This window comes from Fukomys damarensis, unplaced genomic scaffold (genome assembly GCF_012274545.1).
Source record: "Fukomys damarensis isolate Sample0158 unplaced genomic scaffold, DMR_v1.0_HiC HiC_scaffold_39, whole genome shotgun sequence".
Taxonomy (NCBI): Eukaryota; Metazoa; Chordata; class Mammalia; order Rodentia; family Bathyergidae; genus Fukomys; species Fukomys damarensis.
The window spans coordinates 48,908,130-48,930,812 of NW_022900951.1; the positions used below are offsets into that span (position 1 = coordinate 48,908,130).

Here is a 22,683-nt window from a genome sequence, read left to right on the forward strand (position 1 = left end):
TATGTGTGTGTGTGTGTGTGTGTATGTGTGCATTATATTATCTGTATGATACACATATGCACATATATGTGCATTAGGAAATAATAATTTAGTGCTATAATATAAACAATACCATTCAAAGGCCTGTTAGTGTCATTGTTGACAAAATTGACCTTAGAAGACCATAGCAAAAATAGTTACAAATATATTAACAGGTTGCAGCAATCTCAGAGACTCACCCAATATCTAAATATACTCCCTCTCACCTGCATACCTCCTCTGTCCTACGCATTCTCTCAAATCACTTAATACTAACCATTTACTCCAGGTATAAAAACAATTACAAAAATGTCTGATCTTTGTGTTTTTCACCTATTGCCAGTTCTCCCACCTCCCACTCTCATCACTGACATAACCATTTACTTTTGTACACCCTCACAAATTCTACATTCCAAATTAACCACAAATGGCAGTATAATATAGTTTCTACTGGGTATTGACACAAGGGTAAAATTACCAGAGGAGGATTTACTGCTTATTGCTGATGTATGGATGAATCTGTTTATGTTGCTAGAAGTAGTAAAAGTATTCTGCTGTCAACACTGTGACAGGGTACAATCCAATAAAATTGTATAAGTTGAAGTGGTAAAAAATATCTGGAAGGTCTGGGAATTTAACTCAGTAACACCATGCTTGCCTCGCAAGCTCAAGGTCCTGAGTTCGATCACTGGTACTGAAAAAAAAAATCTCTGGCAAATAAAGCCACATATCACTAGAAAATGAAAGCAAATTATTTTCACTCCATTTGACTTCAACCCACACCATTCATAATAAAAATTATTATGAAAACATAAGGCAACAAAATGCCCTCCAAGACTCCCAATTCGCATAAAACAACAATGAGACACTGTTGGAAAGGAAATCAAGCACCAAATAGCTGAGCTGCACAAAATTATTAATGAGGAAGCTTAGAAACTCACTGAATGCAAAGATGACATAATCCAAAAGATAGCTGACCTACCAATCAACTTGACCAATTTGATTACAGAAAAAATATGCAAAAATTAGTGGAGCTGGGCAAAATTATTCAAACATGAACATAAACTTTACTCCAAAAATAGACAGCATGTAATTGTGTCAAACAGAAATACTGGAGATAAAATATTTTATTGAGTACATGAATAGCAGAAATGACCAATGTGAGTATAGGGTGTCAGACCTTGAGGACAAAAAATGAAGCACATGATTATTTATTCAGAAAAACCTTAAAAGTGAAATGAAAGTAAGGAAAAATTATTTAACAATTGTTAGATGATGGTGTGAAAATAACATAAGGCTAATTGGGTTTAGACATTGTATAGCAGCATATATGAAATAAAAATCTATTGACAAAAATCATAATAGAACTTCTATTATGGGGAAACAAAACAACAGACAGATAATTGAGGATTACTGACTATAAAATAATTACTATGAAGGAAGTATCTCTCCATGTCACAACATAGATAAAATCCCAGTTGAGTTTCAGGAGAATATCTTAAATGCTTTCAGAGAAAATTAAATAAGCACTTCTAAATAAATCCCATTAAAATTGCAGCAGTTTTTACTACAGAAACTGAAGTCCAAGAGTGAAGTGGTTTAAATCCTAAAGGAAAATAACTTCCAAATCAGAATGATACAGCCAACAAAATCATCTTTCAAAATAGATGGAGAAAAAAAGGACATTTTGTGACAAATGTACCTTCACAAATTCATGCACACCAAAGTAGGTGTCTAAAAATTGCTACAGAATATTCTAGATAGCAACAGGGAAACCAAAAAAGTCAAAAAGTCTGATGGAATAAGTATATTAATCAATGCGTGTAGTAAAAAAATGGGAAAAATGAAAGTGAACAATGAAAAAAGAGTGTTATAATTCCATAGCCTTCAGTAATAATTTTCCCCGAAAATGCTCCATATCCCCAACTGAAAGAAATGCATTGGAAAAGAGGAAAAACAAACCCTAACCATCCCTGAATCCCTAGGAAGTGTAATTGGTATCACCAACATGGAAGTCAGTATGGAGATTCCTCAAAAAACTAAAACTATAGATTCTATGTATATAGTAGCACAAATTGTAATAGCTAAATCTTGGAAACAGTCCATATTCCAATCAATGGGTGAACGAATAAAGAAAATGTGGTTTTTATACACAATGCAGTGTAGTTAGAACCTAATGTTAAGTGAAATATATTGGACATGATTAAGCATTGTGTTGTTCTTTTTGTGTGAGAAATTCTAAGGGTAAATGAGGATCAAAATGTAGTAGCACAAATTGTAATAGCTAAATCTTGGAAACAGTCCATATTCCAATCAATGGGTGAACGAATAAAGAAAATGTGGTTTTTATACACAATGCAGTGTAGTTAGAACCTAATGTTAAGTGAAATATATTGGACATGATTAAGCATTGTGTTGTTCTTTTTGTGTGAGAAATTCTAAGGGTAAATGAGGATCAAAATGAGTGATAGATGTTGGAAAGTAGGGAGAAAATGGTCAAATTGGAAAAGGAACAAGGGAGGGGAAGGAAAGGAATGTAATATAGTATAAAAATAAAAAAGAATGGAAGGAAAACAATAAAAAAAGTTTTTTAAATGGAGAGATGAAGAAGTACTGAAGGGGAGAGAGGAGAATTTGAAAAAAAGAATTAATATATATAAGTACAGATACAAATTCCTTATGATTAATTTGATCATTATGCATGTCAAGAGTATACTGAGAAAATTAATTTTTTAAAAACTCAAGTTATTTTTTTAATTCAAGAAAGTTAGGTCATAAACAAGAAGCTCACATTCTAAAAATCAAAGGTTAGAAAACAATATCCCATAAACTATGATCACAAAAGCAAGCAGAAGTAGCAATTTGATTTTCAGACAAAGTACACTTCAAACTAAAACTAATCAGATGATGAAAATAACATTAGTTCATATTAGTTAATGGGAAAATTCAACAGGAAAATATAATAATTTAAAATATACAAACACCAAATATATATGCAAATATAAATGCACCCAAATTCAGAAAACAAACTCTCTTGGACATAACAGATTGAAAAAACACCAACACAATAATAGTGGATGAACTTAATAACCTACTTTCATAAAGGGACAGATGAACTAAACAAAAAAATTAACAAAGAAATATCAGAGCTGTACCACATCATCAAATGAACTATAGTTATAACAGAGTGTTCTAACCTAAAACCAAATACACATTCTTGTCACCATCACATGTAAATTACTCTACCTAGAAATTAAATAATACATCCCTTAACACTCTATGGGTCATATCTGAAATCAAGGAAGAAATTAAATAATTCTTAGAATCAAATGATAATGCCAGCAAAACAATAAAACAGTTCAAAGAAAGAAGTTTATTTACATGAATGCTCATGTTAGAAAAACATAGAGAGCTAAAATAAGTAACTTAATGATGTACCTCTCAATCCTACAAAAAAAAGTTGAAACCAAAGACTAGTTTAAGCAGAGCCATCATAGAGATCAGGGGAAAAAATTAACAAAATTTGATAAATAATGAGACAAAGAAATAATAAATAAAAAACTGATTCTTTGTAAGAATAAATATAATAAATAATCCCTAATCCACCCTTAACCAAAAGTAGGAGAGCAAAGGTTCACATCAATGCAATTAGTGATGAAAAATGTCATTAGTAACTACTATGAAAAAGGTACTTCAAACAATTAGAGAATCTTCAATGAAAGGACAGATTCCTAGAAATATATGAATTACTAAAACTGAACAAAGAAGACATAAAAACTCTAATAAATGATGTCATATAAAGGTACAAGATCCAAGTGATAAATGTAACTGTACTGTATACTTAAAAAGTACCAATAAACTCAATGAAAAAAAAAACTTATTCTGTTTAAATGCAAAGTTATGGTTTAGGGATAAGGATTTAGTCTTAGAATTTTTATTAATTTATCTTCTCTTACTTTTACATATTTATTTTCTCTCCTTTTCATCATTTTGTAGTTTGATGATTTATGGTTTGATTTTTGCTATTTCTTTTTTGTCTTTTTCTTATACTTTGAACGTCTGCCTAAAATATTTTGTGTTGAAGATATTTTCTGTTTATATCTCCTTGGAATTATTAACTCTAATTCCACTATATGTCTTCTCTATGTGGCTGTGCATACTTTTTCCATGATTAGAGATGTTTTATGGTATTAATTCATTTAATAGGTTTTTTAATGCTCTTAATATTTTTCTCCACACCTTCTGGATTTTGAAAATCAGACAAATATTTTTCCATTTCATAGTGTCCCAAGAGTTTTGAAAGGAATTTTCTTCTTTTCTTCCTTCTTTCTTTCCTTCATTTCCTTTTATCTTTCCTTACTCCCTCTTTCCCTTCTTCCCACAGTCTCTCTTGCACTACTTTTCTTCTGAGATATTTCAAAAGAACTTTCTTCAAGTTCAAATATTTATTCCACTTGATGTAGTCTGTAGTTCAGATTTATACCTATAGTTTTTGTTTGAGTTTTTGACTTCTTCATTTCCAAGATTTCTGCTTTTTTTCTGAATCTGTTTGCTAAAATTCTCCTTTATATCTTACACTGTTTTCTTAATTTCATTTAACAATGTACAAATTATCTACATCTCATCAAGCTATATTTATATTTATTCTGTCAATTACTCATGAGGCATCTTGTTTATACAGGTTTCTTTTTTATCTCTTGATAGAGTTTTTTATATTCTTTTGGAGGTACACTATTAGCTTGATTTTATTTTTCACATTTCTTGTGCTTTTTCATTGAAATTTGTGCATGGGAAGAGTCAGCTATCTGTACTAATTTGTGTAGTGGCCATTTTTGTTAATATATTTCTCCCAAAGTTGGGTTTTGGCGTGTTTGTTTGTTGGCTTTATTTTCAGCTGATAAACTTAATGCAGTTCTTCTGTTGCTGCTTTTAATTTTATTAATTTTATTAATGGCTTTGGGTACAGTGTATACCATGGCAGATTCATAGAGACTCATTCACTCTGTTGTTCAAACTAAAGTAGGAACAATTCACAGTTCATTCAGGTGTACAGTAGTGGGTATGGGATGATTGTTCTTTAGCTGATCCTACAATACAGGTGCCTCATTTGGGGTATGAAGTTTCCTCCAGATATAAGTTCTTCTACTAGCAAGAGCCACTGGCACAGACCCAGCCAGCATTGGTGAGGGAGTGGAAGTATTTGTCCTGCTAGCAGTCAGTTGTGCAGGCCCAAGTGTTACATGGGTAGAATTGGTGGTAGTAACCACAGTAGTAATTTTGTTGCATTCACACCTAGCACTGACAGCAGTTCATGGTCAGACATGGTGCAGAGGTGAAGTGGCATTGGGAACCACACAGATGGAGTAGCAGCATAAACTGTTATGTTTATATTTGTTCCTTCAGTGGCAATTCAATCTCACTGGATAAGGCAGCTTCAGAAACCACTTATATTTCTTAGAGCTTCCCAGGGGCAGCAGGTACATGGGAACAGTGCAGCTGTTTCTGCTGTGGCTTTTTATGTTCCAAAAGTTTCAGCTACTTTGAATACCCAGGATCAGGTAATGGTTGATGTCATAACGTTTTTCTCAACTCATTCATCTGTAGTTTATGGATAGCAGTGGGAATGTAGTCATCCTCAGGTAATGTTTTACTTTCATCCCCTTTGCATGCACATGCTTGTATAGAGGGAGATGGCTGGAATCTCTGGTGTTTCGTTTGTCAACAGACATATGGAGCCATGGTGTGTGCTGGACCATAACTTCTGATTCCCCCAAATGCTTCAGTTGCAGTGCTCACCCAGGAACAGAACATCAGTCACTACCCAAGCTTTTTCCCCAGTAAGAACAAGAATGTGGCTGGAGCTAGGCAAATTTCCTCTTGGTTACCTTTGGCCTCATGAGCATAAAAATACAGTGATAGCTAAAATTGCAGCAATTGCTCAGGACCACTCAGCACATTCCTAGGCGTAGGATTGCTGTGGGAGCTTTGGTGTTCTATATCCTGTCAGCAACAGAAACCTGAATGTGGCATGGGGCAGTGGGAACCAGATTGGTCCCTCCATGTTGACCACAATTTTCATAATTTTGGCCTCAAAGGGCACATAACCTGATCAGTGAGTTCTCTAGAATGGCAACCTCAATTTCACTCCATATGACAACACCAATATTATAGAAGCCTGAGCACTGAAGGGTCCTGGTTTTCAACCACTCTGAGTGATGAAGCAAGTTTTCTAGGGCAAATATGTCCCTCACACCAGTGTATTAGAATATTTGTTGTGTTTCAAGAATGGGAATATGTAGGAGACATCCCTTCCTAGGGGTCTATGAATGGCATGTGCTTCTTGCCTTCCCTAATTCAGCTGTACTGTTTTATATCAGGAGTCAGACTGAAGCTCTGTGTGACTAAAAAGGGCATGTCAGCTAGCAAAGTTCGGCTAGTCTGGCTCCTTTACTAATGACTGTCACCAAGGCCTAAGTCCTGGAGTGAAGTGGTAGGGCTCTTCTAAGTTATTTGCAGCTTAGGTCAGTGTGACCTCATGATAATCCTATCCCCTGAATTACTGCTTCTCACTGACCTTGTGGGTTACTTGCTAGATACACCTGATCCCCAGTACCAGTTTATTCTATCCTTGCAAGGTAAGCAGCACCTACTCCCTGACAGCCTTGTCTTGTGCCATCATGCCAGGTATTTGACAGGAATTCACTAGATGACTTTAAATCTCCCTAGATCCCTATTCCTTCAAATAACTGTATTCAAGAAATACTGGATATGCTCAGGGCCTTTTGTCTTTGTTGCCATCAGCAACACTGACCAGGACCCAAGACTTAGCTTCTCCACTTTAAGTCTCATTTCTGTCTTCTCTTGAATTTGCCTTATGCTGTAGTGGCTCACAGGCCAGGACCATATTACATATTATCTGGCACACATTTGGTAGTCATTAAATCACAGCTGGTACTGTATTTATTATGAAGATCTTATCCATATCTTTAGGCTTTCTATTCATGCTACACATATGTTTATGACTGAAATAAAAGGAAAAGTTTTAAATTTCAATAAAATTCAAACTGAGGAAAATTTCCCCAAATGGCTGTTATCATAACTTTTTCATGTTATTTCCTATATGCTAAAATATTTTCGCTGTTTTAAGAACTTGACTAGCAAGTTAATGAAACAGAAAGGGAGCAAACTTACTTCAGAGACAAAGAATTGGATGTGAATGACTGAAGCCAAGAAATAGAATTTGCATGAAAAAATAAAGGAGATGAACTGGCATTTTATAATCTGTCTATGACAATTCTCCAAAATTCATATGCTAATTATTTTTGGCACATTATTTAATTTAATCTTGACAGAAATCTTGTAGACTTCCTAGAAGAGAAAATACTTTCAGAAAGTTTTAGTGTCTTGCTCTAAGATGGTGCCATTGCTGAAACTTTGAACTTACACAAGTAGGACTACAAATTCCAAGTTTAAGTGGACCATGGATTTCTAGAATGTTAATGTATATTTAATGAGGATGCTTCCATCTTAATCTCAGAGAGTAGTGTTAGTGTTATTTCCTAGAAGAGACCCTGAATAAATCACATAAAGGGACCCAGTGCATATCTGGGGGCTTTTGGAACTCACATAACTGTGGTCCAGCTAAAGTGCCTAAACTAATTGAAAAAAAATGAGTTGAGTGAATAATTGAATTAATAAAATTTAGAAGATATTATAACTAAGGGAAATAAATGTTCCCTTGAAAAATTATCGTCTGTTCTAGAATCTTATGAGAAGCTACATGTCCTGGAACAAAGTCTAGTTTGTCTTTACAAAGTGGAGGAGCAGCCAAGAAAGACTTTGGATTCAGTTAGATCACATCTTCCTAAGAATCACTTCTGTAAAATTCGTAGCAACTTTAGTGTTCTGAAAATACTAGTTATTAGCAAACTATCTTTCATGTGAGATACCAGCAAGTGTTTTGACAATTTGTTCTCAATCATCATATGATAAAACTTGGACCATAGCAAAAAGAAATTATATACTTGAACACATTTTCATTTCTTTAAGATTACAAAATGCTAGTAGTACAATTTGGTACCTGTGTAAGCAAAGTTGAAAGGCCTTGTTAAAGGAACATGATGCTTGGGAGCTACTGTGGGATGTGAAGGATATAAGAACACACCATCATCACGTAACATCTCCACCAGCTCTTTGTGGAGACTTTCTTCTATCTGTTTAAACTTTTTGTATTGTATATTTTTGACTATTTACTGCTAACTCTGTCAAGTCTTTCTTATGCAGTGATATATAGAGAGTCCCTACAAATTCCCATAGTGTATTTTATCATTGAAGCTTTCACATCACTACAATACCATTATATAATTATTGATACATCTTATTTTAATTGTAAAATCTAATACATTATTTTTTAACGATCCCATGAATTTTTACTATGTAGTTTGACTATTTACTGCTAACTCTGTCAAGTCTTTCTTATGCAGTGATATATAGAGAGTCCCTACAAATTCCCATAGTGTATTTTATCATTGAAGCTTTCACATCACTACAATACCATTATATAATTATTGATACATCTTATTTTAATTGTAAAATCTAATACATTATTTTTTAACGATCCCATGAATTTTTACTATGTAGGCTATTTAAACAAAATAATTTATGTAATAAATGTCTTTTCAGGTACAAAATTCTTAAGAAGTTTTATAAAAGAAATTACATTTTAGGGGATTCTAAACAATGTATTAAGATTTTAATGATTTAAAACATCATACACACAAACATATTTAACCCTGTTGTTTACATTAAGCTCACTTATAAGTAATAGACATTAAAATAAAATATTTATATATTTAAAAATAAACTTTACTTATTTTAATACACAAGATATTTTTCCATTATGAAAGGAACTTGTAAGTCATAGAATATCAAAGAAATTTCTAGTATACAAATTTACACAAACAGTGCTTTCTTCAGCAGCACATATACTAAAAATTTACACAAACATACACTTCTCAGTAGAAGTGATCATAAACTTAGTATTACATTTAATTTATGTGCTAAACTCTAATAAGCCCCATGCAATAGCTTATACTATATATTCAAGCTACCACATTTCCACTTACCATTATAATTCTCATGGTATTAGTACATTGTGATAAACTTGGCTTTAAATGATTGCATACAGTTCTATTCTATATATTCAACTTAGTGCCTCTTCCACTGTGTTTATATGCATAGGGTGTTTCTAATTTTTCTTATTGTGAATAATCCTACAATTTTATCTATAATTTAAGATATATTTACTGAAGAATCTAGTTAGTAACTAAAATCATATGTCTCATTGTCAAACCAAACCACAGATAATTTAAAAAGCTCTCTCTGGCACACCTCACAGGGGAATGCTGCCCTCATAAAATGAGATATACGATACAGTCAAATCATTACAATTTTTAATGTCATATACTCAAAGTCTCAGTTTCCTTGGCCTGTCATGATTTTATGCATATTTCCATTCCTATCTAAAACCTCTGGACTCTTTGGTCTTTTTGTGCATGAGTGTGTGGAGCCAGTGACTGAATCCATAGTCTCTGCAATGAGCTACATCTCTAGCTTATATTTAATTTTAATTTTTGGGATATGGTCTTAATAATTTGCTAAGTTGCTCAGATTGGGCTTCAATTTGTGATCCTCCTGCCTAAGCCTCAAAGAGTATTGGGATTTAAGCATGCAGCACCACACCAGGCTTCCTCAGTTGAGTAAAGTTCCATGAGAGAAAATGGCAGATAGGGAAGGGCTTTTTTTGCTTCTATAGTTTTATCTTTTGTTAGAGTGAAAAAGACTTCACAGTTACTTCTATTTGGAGTTGTTATTTTAATTAGTTATCAAAAAACATACTAGCCTGGGTATCTCTCCAGAACAGAGGGATTAAAAATTTTGAATTATTTGGCATGAGAAAATGTGATTTTTGTCTATGTTAAACTAGTATCGGGGAAGTAAATAGTTGTTTAAAGACTTCATAGCACTATACTATTTTTATGCAGTTTTTATGACATGAGAGAGAATATTAGTTACTTGACTGTCATAAAAACTCCTTTGAAGGAACTTAATTCTGACAGATACTTTCAAATGAGTGCTGTGAATATTCCTTGTCCTTAATGCATTTTCTTGGTGCTATAAGAGTACCATTGTCATTGAAAACACAACACTTTTGAATAATTGACATTTCATAAAATGTAACTTTATGTTGATAATAAAGTAATAAAGTAGTTTTCATTTATTGAGCTTTTAAATGTTCTCAGATCAGTTCCTGATCTTACTAATAAAGTAAAAATTTCCAGCACATACAGCACTAGGCAGTGTCTCACATCCTTTTGAAGCACAGTCCCTTTTAACTGGCAAGAAAATGCAATGAAGTGTATTATTTAATGTACTCAAGTACATAAGTAGCAATGCTTTATTAATTTCATTTTAAATGCAAGAAAAGTGAACCTCTGATGGTATGAACAACAGAATGGAAGAAAAGCTAAGTAACATTTGCAAAATTTATGATTAGTCTTTGATTTTAAAATAACTAACCCAACTTCAATTACTTCAGTTTAACATAAAAAGTAATACCTTTAATATCTGACTTGCTTCCCTAAATATTTAAGTACAAAGGTTTCAAAAATCTAATATCTGACACTCTGGCACTCAAAAAGTAGGTTTTACAATCAAAACAATCATCAACTCTAATAAGTGTGTGTTAATCAAAGTAAATTTTTAAGCTGCTAAACTGAAATTACTGTGCATTATCAGTAGATGACATTTTGGCAGGGGTAATTAAAAAATTTTCTAAAGTGAGGCTATTTCTGAATTCAAAAATCAAATGTGTATTGCAAATTTCATATTTTCATATTGTGATATAACACATAGGAAAACAATACTTTTTTTTAGTTTGTTATACCAGTGTTTGAAGAGTGCTTCTATAAAATGGTCAACATAATAGATGTGTTGCAAATTACAGAGATTTACACATAGGGATTGATCAGAATAGAGTTGGTGTTAATTTATTTATTTGTAGTTGTAGATTTCATCAAACAATGAAAGTGGTTCTCACTAAGATACTTTTGGTAGAATGCACTTTCCTCCCCAAATATATCAAACAGCCTAGGAAAGAAGTTGACCTTCATACCAATGGACGGAATAGTATACACTGACACACCGAAACACCATTTTATCAATTCCCACAGAGGATTGATAGGCTTTCCATGGTCACCAAGCAGATCCACAAACTTCACAGGTTCCTAAGATTGAGAAAGAAAACACAATAAGGTTTTTTAAAGTTTAGCTAATCCTCCATTGGGTATATTCCCAAAAGATTTAGAAGAATCATACCACAGTGATATATGTGCACCCATGTTTATAGCGGTACAATTTGTAATAGCTAAAACTTGGAAACAGCCCAATTGCCCAACAACTGGAGAATGGATAAAGAAGATGCGCCTATATGTATAGGAATACTACTCAGCCATAAAGAACCAGAAACTTGAGACATTTATAGCTAAATGGATGCACATTGAGGTGATACTCTTAATTGAAATTAATAGGACACACATGTGTAAATACTGAATAGTATCTCTGGTGTGAAAATCTAAAAGTGTAAATAAGGATCAAAAGAGATAATTGATATTGTGCAATAGGAAGCAAAGTTGTAAAAAGTAGGTGAACTCGGAGAAGTAGGAGAAAGGTAAAAAGGGAAAAGAAAAAACATGAGAAAAGGAAAAACATGGAAACAAAGTCTTTGTGAATAGGTAGGGTGGAGAGGGCGAAGAGAGAGCAGTGGAATTGGGATAAAATAAAAACCAAGATACATTATGTAAAGGTACAAGATTCCAAAGATGACTGTAACTGGATTGTATACATAAATCATACCAATAAACTTAACTGAAAAAAAAGTTTAGTTAATGAAAAATTATCAATATCATTAACAATCAGATAGATGGAAGTCAAGCAACAATAAGATATGTAATACAAATTAGAAAAAAATTTAAATGACAAATAGTGGTAAGATGTGGAGAAAAGGTAACTTTCCAAAAAGATTTTGGAAAATGTAAATTATTACAATAGCTTCTGGTGGGGCTGCCTCTTCAACATGGAGCAATAGAGGAGCATGGCAGCAGCATGAGACACTCTGGTAAGCCCACCCCTTTGGCCCAGTGTGGCAGAGGACACCTGCAGCAGCTTGTGACTCTATGGTGGGCCCACCTCTTTGGCATGGAGCAACAGAGGATCGTTGAAGCAGTGTGAGACACTCTGGTAGGTCCGCCCCTTCCACCCAGCATGGCAGAGGAGCCCAGCAATGTGGGAACCAACAGAGAAGTTCCTGTGACCTCCACCCCTGGTGAACAAGAGAAAGAGGACCTCTGTGAGGCTCCTAGATGAAAATTGAAGCCCACTGGAAAAGTGAAGAAAATCTCAGCAATATAGGCACACCACACCACCATAGTTGATAAGTCAGAGGGAACATCAGCTCATATTGGAACCTGGTCTAACTTCAGGGGAATGATAGCTGAAACCTGCAGTAGAATTTTGCAGAGTTCAACACAGCAAGAGGTCAGATATCTCAACTTGGGCTTTGCAGACAGAAATCAGCCTGAACCTCAGAGAACAGCTGCTGGCTTGCTGAGACTGATTAACATAGATCTGCACACTCCTCACACTTTGTATTGTGTCAAAAGAGGTATACCCTAAAGGAAGCCCACTATCTTTATTTGTATTTTTATTTTCAAAGAAAATTCTTTTTCTTATCTTTAGTCATTTAAAAATTTTTACCTATCTTTATCTTTTCTCATTTTTTTCCTTTTTATCTTCTTTTCTTTCTTTCACTTTGTCTTCTACCTTGATCTTCATTTTTCTCCTTTTTTATTCTTGTTCCTATCCTAATTCAAATTCATTTTCTTTCTTTTCATTTTCTTTTCCTTTTCCTTCTCTCAATTGCCATTAGTTTTAAAAGAAAGTGTTTACTATCCCTAGCCTCCATATTGCTGTTAATTTGTTCTGTTCTTGTGTATATTTTGTTCTGTATTCTCCTCTTCTCTTCAACAGCTTCCTAATGTTTGTGTGATCATCTCATGTCTTATGACCTCACTTCTAATTTTTCTTTGTCCTATTTATCTATCCCTCCCTGTCCAACTCCTTCTAAATTCCCATCCTGAAGGGTAAAGTTGCTATATTGAAGAGTTTATTCCCTATGAACATATTTTGGGCTGGTCCTCAATTTTGACTTAATTCCCATAGTTAAAGGTGAAAGATTAATAACTACCACAAACTGTCATTTCTAAGCTTTGCTTGATGTGATTGTGTTGCTGACTTATCAATTGGGCTAAGGTGTTGTGATTGATCTGATCAGTTTTCCTCCCTGGTATAATGAATATGAGATTGTCTCAGTCATTTGAGACTCAAAATTAAAGACCAGATATATCTGAAAGATCAAAGTATAAACCCAGGAATTAAACCAAGGACAGTACCAATAACACAAATAGAAATAAGAAGACATTTCAACAAGGCACAAACACAGACTTCCAACTCACCAAAGGTAAACTCTGGGAAAAAAGAGGTGGAAAAATCTGACAGTCAACCATCTGGACACCATGAACCAATATCAGAGGAAGTAAACAAAACAAAACAAAAAAAACAGATGAATGAGGCTCTAGAAAAGTTCAAAACACAAATAACTTTCCAGATAAACACAGAGATGGTGATAAAAATGAAAGACATGATGAAAGATGCTAGAACAGAAACAGATAAAAAAATACATGAGCTCACAATCATGATGGAAACCATGAATGCCCAGCATAGGAAAGAAATGGAAACCTTGAATGCCTAACATGGGAAAGAAATGAAATTCATGAAACAGATTCAAACAAATATGCAGAAGATTAAAAATTATAGAAAGCTTCATAGGAAAATGGATACATATTGAAGATATACTCCTAAGTGAAATAAATAAGTCACACATGTGTAAATACCGAATAGTTTCCCCGGTGTGAATAATCTGCAATAAAACATAAGATCCTAATAAGATTACTGTCATTTAGAAATGAGAAGAAAGGAGCTAAAGGTGTAGGGAAGGTGGGATGGGTAGGGGAAGGGTAATAAGGGAAAAGAAAAAAATGTGAGATAATGAAAAGATGAAAATAAAGTGTTTGTAGATGGGGAGGGGAGGAGGGGGTGAAGGGAGGGCAGGAGTAAGGGGAAAAATGAGAAAAAACAAACAAAAAAATTATAGAAAGCATTTGCAGCAGAATGAATGAATGTGAAGATCAAATTTCAGATATAGAAGATAGGATTGCAGTCAGTGACCATAAAAAGAGAGATCTTTTAAAAACAGTAAGGGATTATGAGAAATCAATCCATCAACTCTTAGATGACACAAAGAATAATAATATAAGATTGTTAGGAATTGATGTAGTAGCAGGAGAAAGTACAAATTATGTAAAAAAGCTGTTCACAGGATTAATGACAGCAAACTTCCCAGAGGGGAAGAATTTGACATACAGATAAGTGAGGCATTTAGAACTCCAATCAGCCATAATAAAAAAAATCTACACCTAGACATATAATAATCAAGATTCCAGAAACCCAACAGAACAAATTACTGTAAGCACTTAGAGAAAAGAAACAAATCACATGCCTATCAGAATCACATCAGATTTTTCAACAAAAACCCTCAAGTCAACAAAAGGAAAGAGAAGGCTCAAATTAATGCAATTTGGAATGAAAAAGGTGAAATCACAATATATTCTCCAGAAATCCAGAGGGTCATCAATACTTACATCGAAAACCTATACTCTAATAAAATGCAAAATATAGAAGAAATGGACAGAATCCTAGACACATATGAACTTCCAAAGTTGAATGAAGAAGATGTAAAAAGTCTAACCACCCCATTAGGGTTTCCTATGCCAGTGTCTTCAAGAGTTCTACCTAACATTTCTTCCAGCAAGTTTATTGTTTTTGTTTGACTATTTAGATCTTTTTTCTTTTGGTCCTGGGGATTGAATTCGTGTCCTTGTGCTTGCAAGGCAGTCCACCGAACTGTTGAGCTAAATCCCTGGTGACTATTTAGATCTTTAATCCACTTGGATTTTAGTTTAGTGCATGGTGAAAGATAGGGGTCTAGTTTTAATCTTTGGCAAGTTGAATTTCACTTTTTCCAAAACCATTTATTAAAGAAGCTATCTTTCTTCCAGTGAGGATGGTTGGCTCCTTTGTGAAAGATGAGGTAGCTGAGTATGTTGGGAGTTGTTTTTGCATCTTCTAATCTATTCCACTGATCCTTGGGTTTGTTTGCTAATAACATGTTCTTTTTCTCACAGTGGCTTTGTAGTATAGTTTTACATTGGGGATTATGACACACCCTACCATGTGTCTGCTGCCTAGAATTTCTTTTGCTATTCTAGATCTATTGTTTCAAATGAATTTTTGGATTGTTTTCTCTAATAATGCTTACAGGCCTTCTTCCAAAACCTGGTGGAAGCCTTTTTGACCTTACAACTCTTGCAGTGTAAATTAACCTAAAACCAGCACCACAATGATTTTACTAAGGCCTGCTTTTACCTGGAGCAATAAATAGGCTTCCTTCTCTCTTGTTTGCGATGATGAGTGCCTGAATTGCTTGATGCTATGGATCCAGTCCCAAAGAACAAATTCCCTGTGTAGCTTCATTCTAAAATATGATGGTCTCACAAACTCTTTCACCTTTGCAATTTTGAGTTTGCATGGGGTGGAACCCTCTTGATCCTTGTTATGTCCTTGGGCTATCTTTTCTATTTTCCATTTCCTTCTTGAAAACTAAATTCTACTATGCTACTTTTTTAATTCCAGAGCTTCCTTTCTGGCTGTACTCAAAATATTCAAAATCATTCTGCTGAGCTCTTTACTCATAAATCTGCCTAAAAGCCTCCAACAATTCCCATACCACTATTTCAAAATCAGACTGATTAATCTACCAGATTTTCTAGAACCTGGGTCCAAAGGCTTCTGAATCACATTGCTAGGTAGCATCAAAGCAGACTCTACTTGTCTGATACCAAAATGTGTGTTAGTTATATTTTTCATTACTGTGACAAAATATCCAAAATGCACAAGTTAAAAAAAGAAAAGTTTTATTGCAACTCACAGATTGTATAGATTTGAGTTAATAGTTGGCTGATTCCAAGACAGGGTGACATGCCAGAGGATCCCATGGCAAGTCAAACAAAGAGAAGCAGCAACAAACTACAATGAACAGCAGTAGCAAGCCTACCTTCCTTCTCTCCCTTTAGGCTACATTCAGGATACAAGACTATTGATTGGTGACACCTATACACATTATGCAGCTTCCATTATACAAATCTTCAATCCTAATATAGCAGACTTAATTCACATCCTAGTGTGTATGTTAATTGAAGAGATTGGCCTATGGTTTTCTTTTTTAGGTGAGTCCTTGTCTGATTTTGGAATCAGGGTAATTCTAGCTTCTAAGAATGAACTTGGCAATACTTCATTCCCTTTCAATTTCACTAAAATGGTTGAGGATTATTGATATTGTATCCAATTATGTACTTTCAGGATTTAGTGTTGAATCCATCAGGTGTTGTCTTTTGCTAGTAGGTAGGTTTTCATTACTGCCTCAGTTTTGTTGCCTAGTATTGTATTTCAGATGATATTTTACAGCTATTTCTATTTCATGGGGGATGTGGAAAGTGGGAGAAAGGAGAAAAAAGATATATATATATCTATGTTAGTGAAAAGAAAGGGAGGTAAGAGAAAAGGCAATAAGCAAAAAAAATGGGTTGTTAGAACCTGTTGGATTTATTTTTATAGATGAGGTAAATGGAGAGATTTAACAGAGTTTTAGAGAGTATTGGTGAAGGCAGTGGGAGATATACAGGTATGTTGAAATGCATTTAGTGATTATGGATGGTTGTGAGATTTTTAGAACTTCTTTATATATTTGTACTTACTTCTGTTTTGATCTTCTTTTTTTATTTTTTGGTACCAGCAAATGAACTTGGGACCTTGTGTTTTCATGTCAGGTGGCAGAATCACTGAGCTAAATCCCTGGCCTTGTTTTAATCTTCTAAGACAGATTTTGTTAAGAATTTCCCAGAGAGGCCATTGAATGAATCTGTTAGAGCACTAGTCAATTCTAGTGTGTGAGTGTGTGTGTGTGTGTGTGTGTGTGTGTGTGTGTGCATTCCATAGGATAAATGGAGGGAAGGACTGAGAATTGAACTTGAGAATAAGAGAATGATACAAAGAAAAGTAATAGAAAAGGAATTCAAAAAGTAAAAAATATAAGGACTAAAAAGAGAGCACTACAAAGGGGAAAACATTAAAAAGCAAAGTAAAATTTAAAAATGCAAATATAAAAAAAAGATCCTGAAGAAAAGAAAAATAAACAGCAGATAACACAGAACAAATCAGCAAACAAAGAAATAGCAACAATAAAAATAAAACTCTTTAAAGAGTTTTAACATTATCTCAGAGTGTCCACACAGGACCCTCTCCAATGCAATCACAGTCTGACTGCAAGCAGCTAAGGTATTACTCTCTGTGGACCAGTCAGTTATCCTGCCAGAGGCAGCGAGATTTCTCCCTCCACCAAAAACTATCTTCTGGGTGTTCAGGCTGTGAAGAACAGCAGGCCTCTATCTCTATCTCAAGATCTAATTGCCTCATTGAGTTTAGAAAGTAAATGTAAAAATTGTCTGACTTCTGGTTTCTGATTCAGCATTGACTTCTGCCAGGGCCCTTATGCTCTCACTCCTTTCAATGACAGGCAAATACTGTGATTATCTCTGTCTTCCCTATCCTGATATTCTTTGCCTAGAACAGCATATGATCAGGAGACCTCTGGCCAAAATCCTGTTCTTCATCTCTCTGCCTGTACTTATTTATCTGTACATTTCAAGAGCTCTGCTCTGACTTTCCTGAGAACTATTAGGTTGCCTTCAGCATATATAGTATGCAAGACCTCATGCAATCTCAGGCCATTTTTTGTTTGGGGAATCAATAGGAGGGTGACTTCTCTGTTCTAGATCTGCCAAATGATCTTTCCATTTCTGATCTGCGTAATTCCCTTCACTCTGCAGTCCTTGGCTAAAAGTTGCTGGGTGTATCCCTGTGAGACCCTGTCAGCAATCACAAATGAGTTCAGTCACCCACAAGCACATCATTCACATTACTTTGCGGGAATTGGCAACTTAGCCTTTTCTGTTGTCAGGCAAGTCTTTTCCTTCCTCACAGTCCCACCACTCACAGAAACTGGAGCCCTATCATTTTCATGACCTGAATTCATGGTATTTGTTTCATACAGTATAGTGCTTTGGGGTTTTTTCCATAGGCTTACAATTATATCAATGAATATTTCCAGGCATCACAGGGAGGCAAGAGTAATTGTGAACCTATGCCATCAGCCAAGAAATTATTGAAGAGCCAGCTCCCTCACTGTCTGATCCTTTCCCATTATGGCAAATATGTTAGGTTTTTTGTTTTGTTTTGTTTTTTGCTTTTTGTACCGGAGATTGAACTTAGGACCTTGCACTTACAAGGCAGGTGCAGTGCCACTGAGCTACATCCCAGGCCCTTATGTTAGTTTTATGAGTGGGAGTTAGGGTGTCATGATTTCAGGGTGGTTTGCACACTCAAAACTGGATTTTCATTGAAATAGATTCTCTTTTCATTTACCCTTTTGCATCAGACTTTATCTTTTACACATGCCTTATGTTACCTGCTTTTTCTGAGTGCTAATTAGGAGAGTTTCATTCTTATTTTCACCTCCTAAATAGGCATATTATCTCTTCTAAGACTACATCAGGTGAACTAGGAACATTGGGCCAGGCATGGTGGCAGAAGCCTGTAATCCCGTCACTCAAGAGGCCGAGACAGGAGAATTGCCTGAGTTTGTAGCTAGCCTGAGCTATATGGTGTGTTCAATCAAGCCTGAACTGCGTACTGAGAGTTTTACTCAAAAAATAAACCAATAAGCAAATAAACAAATTAACAAGCCAATAAAGACAAGTATAGCACTATCAGTTTCTTATATTGAAGTTAAAATAAAGATGAGAGATTTTGCATGTATTGTTGAGAATCAACTTATCTGTATCAACCAACTTTCTCCATGACTTCAATCAGCTGTGAGATTTTTAGTGAGTATCATGACATACCCTCAAGCCACAAAATGGTGAAGAACCAGATTTGAGAAAATGGCATAGATACTTATGCATAAGTTTGCTGGTGCACAGAATGGATATATATTTAAAACCTTAATGGGCAAAAAGATTCCAAAAAGATAAACTAAAAATACAAGTAACTGGAAGCAGAGGAGTTCATAGACCCTGCTACAAAAATTGATTTCAATTAAGTTACTCAGATTAAACAAAACATAGGAAATAGTCCACAAGGACTGGTCTGCCCCCACCTTCACCTACCCAAGAAATAACCATCTTGAAAACCTCCCAATAGGTGGGTGATAGACCAAGGGATGCATCAGAGTCCAGCCTCCCAGAATGACTTTGTTTGTATGGGCTCCTTCATCTCATCATCCTCTCTCCAAACACTGAGGAGGCTGTAACCCTGCAGCATCCATTCCTGCCCCATGGGCAAGGAAGGCTCTCTCCTCATCTGCCTTATGGCAGGAATTAAGAGAACACTTGAATGGTAGTTGCTGAGTCCACCCAAGTGTCCCTGTATGTATTATTCAATATATGGCCCAGGATGCAACTGAATCACCACTGAGCCCTTCAAGTTTGTCCAATACCAGCTAAGACCTTCATCTGGCATAGAGAGTTAATATTGCTCCTGTTTGTTTGTACCTTATATATTGAGAATGGTTGATTCCATCCATTTCTCACTGCCTCACACAACCTCTAGTCCTGCCAGAGACACTGTCTAACATCTAGCACTAATACTGGTCACCCTGGGCCAATAACTAGCTGTGCATACAGGACATCTCTGAAAAGTTACAAAACTAGCAATAAAGCTATCCACCAGAAGCAATTTGCAAGTCTCAGCACAAAAAACAAATAAAATTATATTAAAAATAAGAAAACATGGAAACAAAATATCCCCAAAGCTCTCAAGTGGCCCAAAGCAATTCCATGGGGGATATAGAGGGAATAAATAAGAAAAAAACACAGAACTAAAATATTTGAAGTGGTAGCAGTGGAGGCAACAAAATAGATCAATGAGACACTTTGCAAATTCAAAGTAGAGATAATTATATAGATGAAGATATAGTAATCCTAAAAAACAAAGGATTATTGAGTACAGAGAAGACTCAAAAAATGCAAAACTAAAGAAATGTATGCAAGTGTTGGCACATATCTGTATATCCGTAACTGGGGAGGCTAAGGCAGAAGGATTGCCATGAGGTTGAGCTCAACCTGTGCTATATAGTGAGTTCAAGCCCATCCTGGACTAAATAGTCTTACCCTGTCTTAAAAAATACAAACAATACATGCAAACGATGAATGTCCAACATAGAATAATTCCTGGAGTCCTCGGAACAGATTCAAACTAGAAATGCAGAAGATTAAAAACTTCTGAAAGTATAACTTTTGAAAGTAAATGTAGCAGAATCAATCAATGTAAGGATTGAGTATCAAACCTAGGAAACATGACTATTATTGGTGATTAACTAATAAGAGATACTATAAAACCATAAAAAATCAATCCAGCAGCTAAGAGACGATGTAATAAAGACTAATCAAAGAATAAATGGAAACAATGAAAAATAAGAAGATAGTACAAAGGGAATAACACATGATTACAAAAGTAATAGCAGATATTTTCCCAAGCCAGGAAATAGAATATGACATTCAGATAAGTGAGGCCAAATAGCCATGGCCACATAAGAACTATACCAAAAAATATCATAGTCAATATTCCAGAAATTCAACAACAATGAAAAAAAACCAGAATTTTAAAAGCTGTTACAGAAAAGAAACAAAACATGAATAAAGAAAAATCCATCAGAATTACAGCAGACTTCTCAACACAAACTTTAAAGTCTAAGAGAGTTTAGAGGGGAGTATTTTAAGCACTAATAGAAAATAAATTCTCCCCTGGAGTGGCATACCCTGAAAACAAAGTCTTTGTAAATAGGGAATGGTGGACGGGTGAAGGGAGGTCAGAGATATGGGGGAAAATAAAAACCAAGATACAACATGTAAAGGTGCAGTATCCCAATGATGAATGTAAGTATACTGTATACCTAAAAAGTACCAACAAATTTAACGTAAAAAAGATATATTATGTAAAGGTATGACTCTCCAATGATGAATATCATATTATACATCTAAAATGTACCCATAAAATTAATTTTAAAAAAGAGATAGTTCTTTTAAAGTTTAAACTAAATAGATAAACCAATCTTACAAAGCAAAAAAAAAAGACTCATATTCCTGCAACTAGAAATTAAAATGGTAAAATTACAATGGATTCTGCAATAAATCTAGTAGATCATTGGTAACTACTTTGAGAATTTATACTCTAATATAAACTGAAATTCAGATGAAATAGTAAGGTTCTGAGCTATGTATGAATTTCCAAAGCTGAATCAAAAGTTATGAACATCTTGATTAGTTCAATATCATTCAACAAATTGAAGTAGTAATAAAAAACAACTACCAACTAAGGAAAACTCAGATGCTAATGGATTGCTTTCCAAAATCACAAGAAACTTAGAGAAGATCTAATACCAATACTACTGAAACTATTTAATTAAATGCAAAGGGAGGTGGTGTCCCAAAAGTCATTCCTGGAAGCAAAAATTAGCATGACACAAAATCACCAAAAGGCCCCCTCCAAAAAGAGAACTACAGTGCAATCTACTGAACACAGATGCAAAAATGTTCAATAAGACATGGGCAAATAGAATGCATAAAATGATCGCATAGTGACCATATAAAATTCATGTCAGAGATATAGGGATGGATTATCATATGCAACTTAATAAGTGTAATATACCCCATTGACAGAAGCAAGGGTAAAACCACATGATTATCTTAATAGACACAGAAAAAGCATTTGAGAAAATCCATCCTTTATTCATAATAAAAACCCTAAAGGAAACTGAAATAGAAGGTCTTTATATCTCAATCTGATAAAAGCCACCTATGACAAAAATTTCCAACATCATACTAAATGAAGGAAAGAAGAATACTTTTACTCTAAATCAAGAATAAGACACGGATAGCCAAAATTACCCTTCCTGTTCAATAATGATTTAGAAGCATCAGGCAGAGAGAGCAATTAAACAAGAGAAATAAATAAATGTGGATAGAAAGAAAGAATTTAAATTATTACTACTCACTGATGACATGATCCTCTACAAAGAAGACACCTAAAACTCCACCAAAGAAATCCTAGAATTCATAACTAAATTTACTTGCATAGCTGGATACAAACTCAACACTCAAAATTCAGTAGCATTCCCATATACTAAAAACAATCTCACCAAGACAAAAATTAGGGAAACAACACCTTGCATAATAGCCTCAAGAAAAATGAAATACTTAGCAATTAACCTACCCTAGTAAGTAAAAGCCTTGCCAATAAAAACTGTAGTACTCTGAAAAAGATCAAAGTGGATATCAGAAAATGGAAAGTATCCCATGTTCCTGCTTTGGAAGAACC

At 34.6% G+C, this 22,683-nt stretch overlaps 1 protein-coding gene across 1 annotated transcript in view; it reads right to left on the reverse strand.

The window, feature by feature from the left end:
- Faah2 (fatty acid amide hydrolase 2) overlaps window positions 1-22,683 on the reverse strand; it is a 186,178-nt gene that overhangs the window by 18,877 nt on the left and 144,618 nt on the right. The window contains exons 9-10 of the mRNA XM_010615713.1: window positions 11,192-11,303; window positions 8,099-8,263 (exon numbers count right to left, since the gene is read on the reverse strand). Coding sequence (XP_010614015.1) covers window positions 8,099-8,263; window positions 11,192-11,303 — 277 coding nt within the window. The remainder of the gene's footprint in view (window positions 1-8,098; window positions 8,264-11,191; window positions 11,304-22,683) is intronic.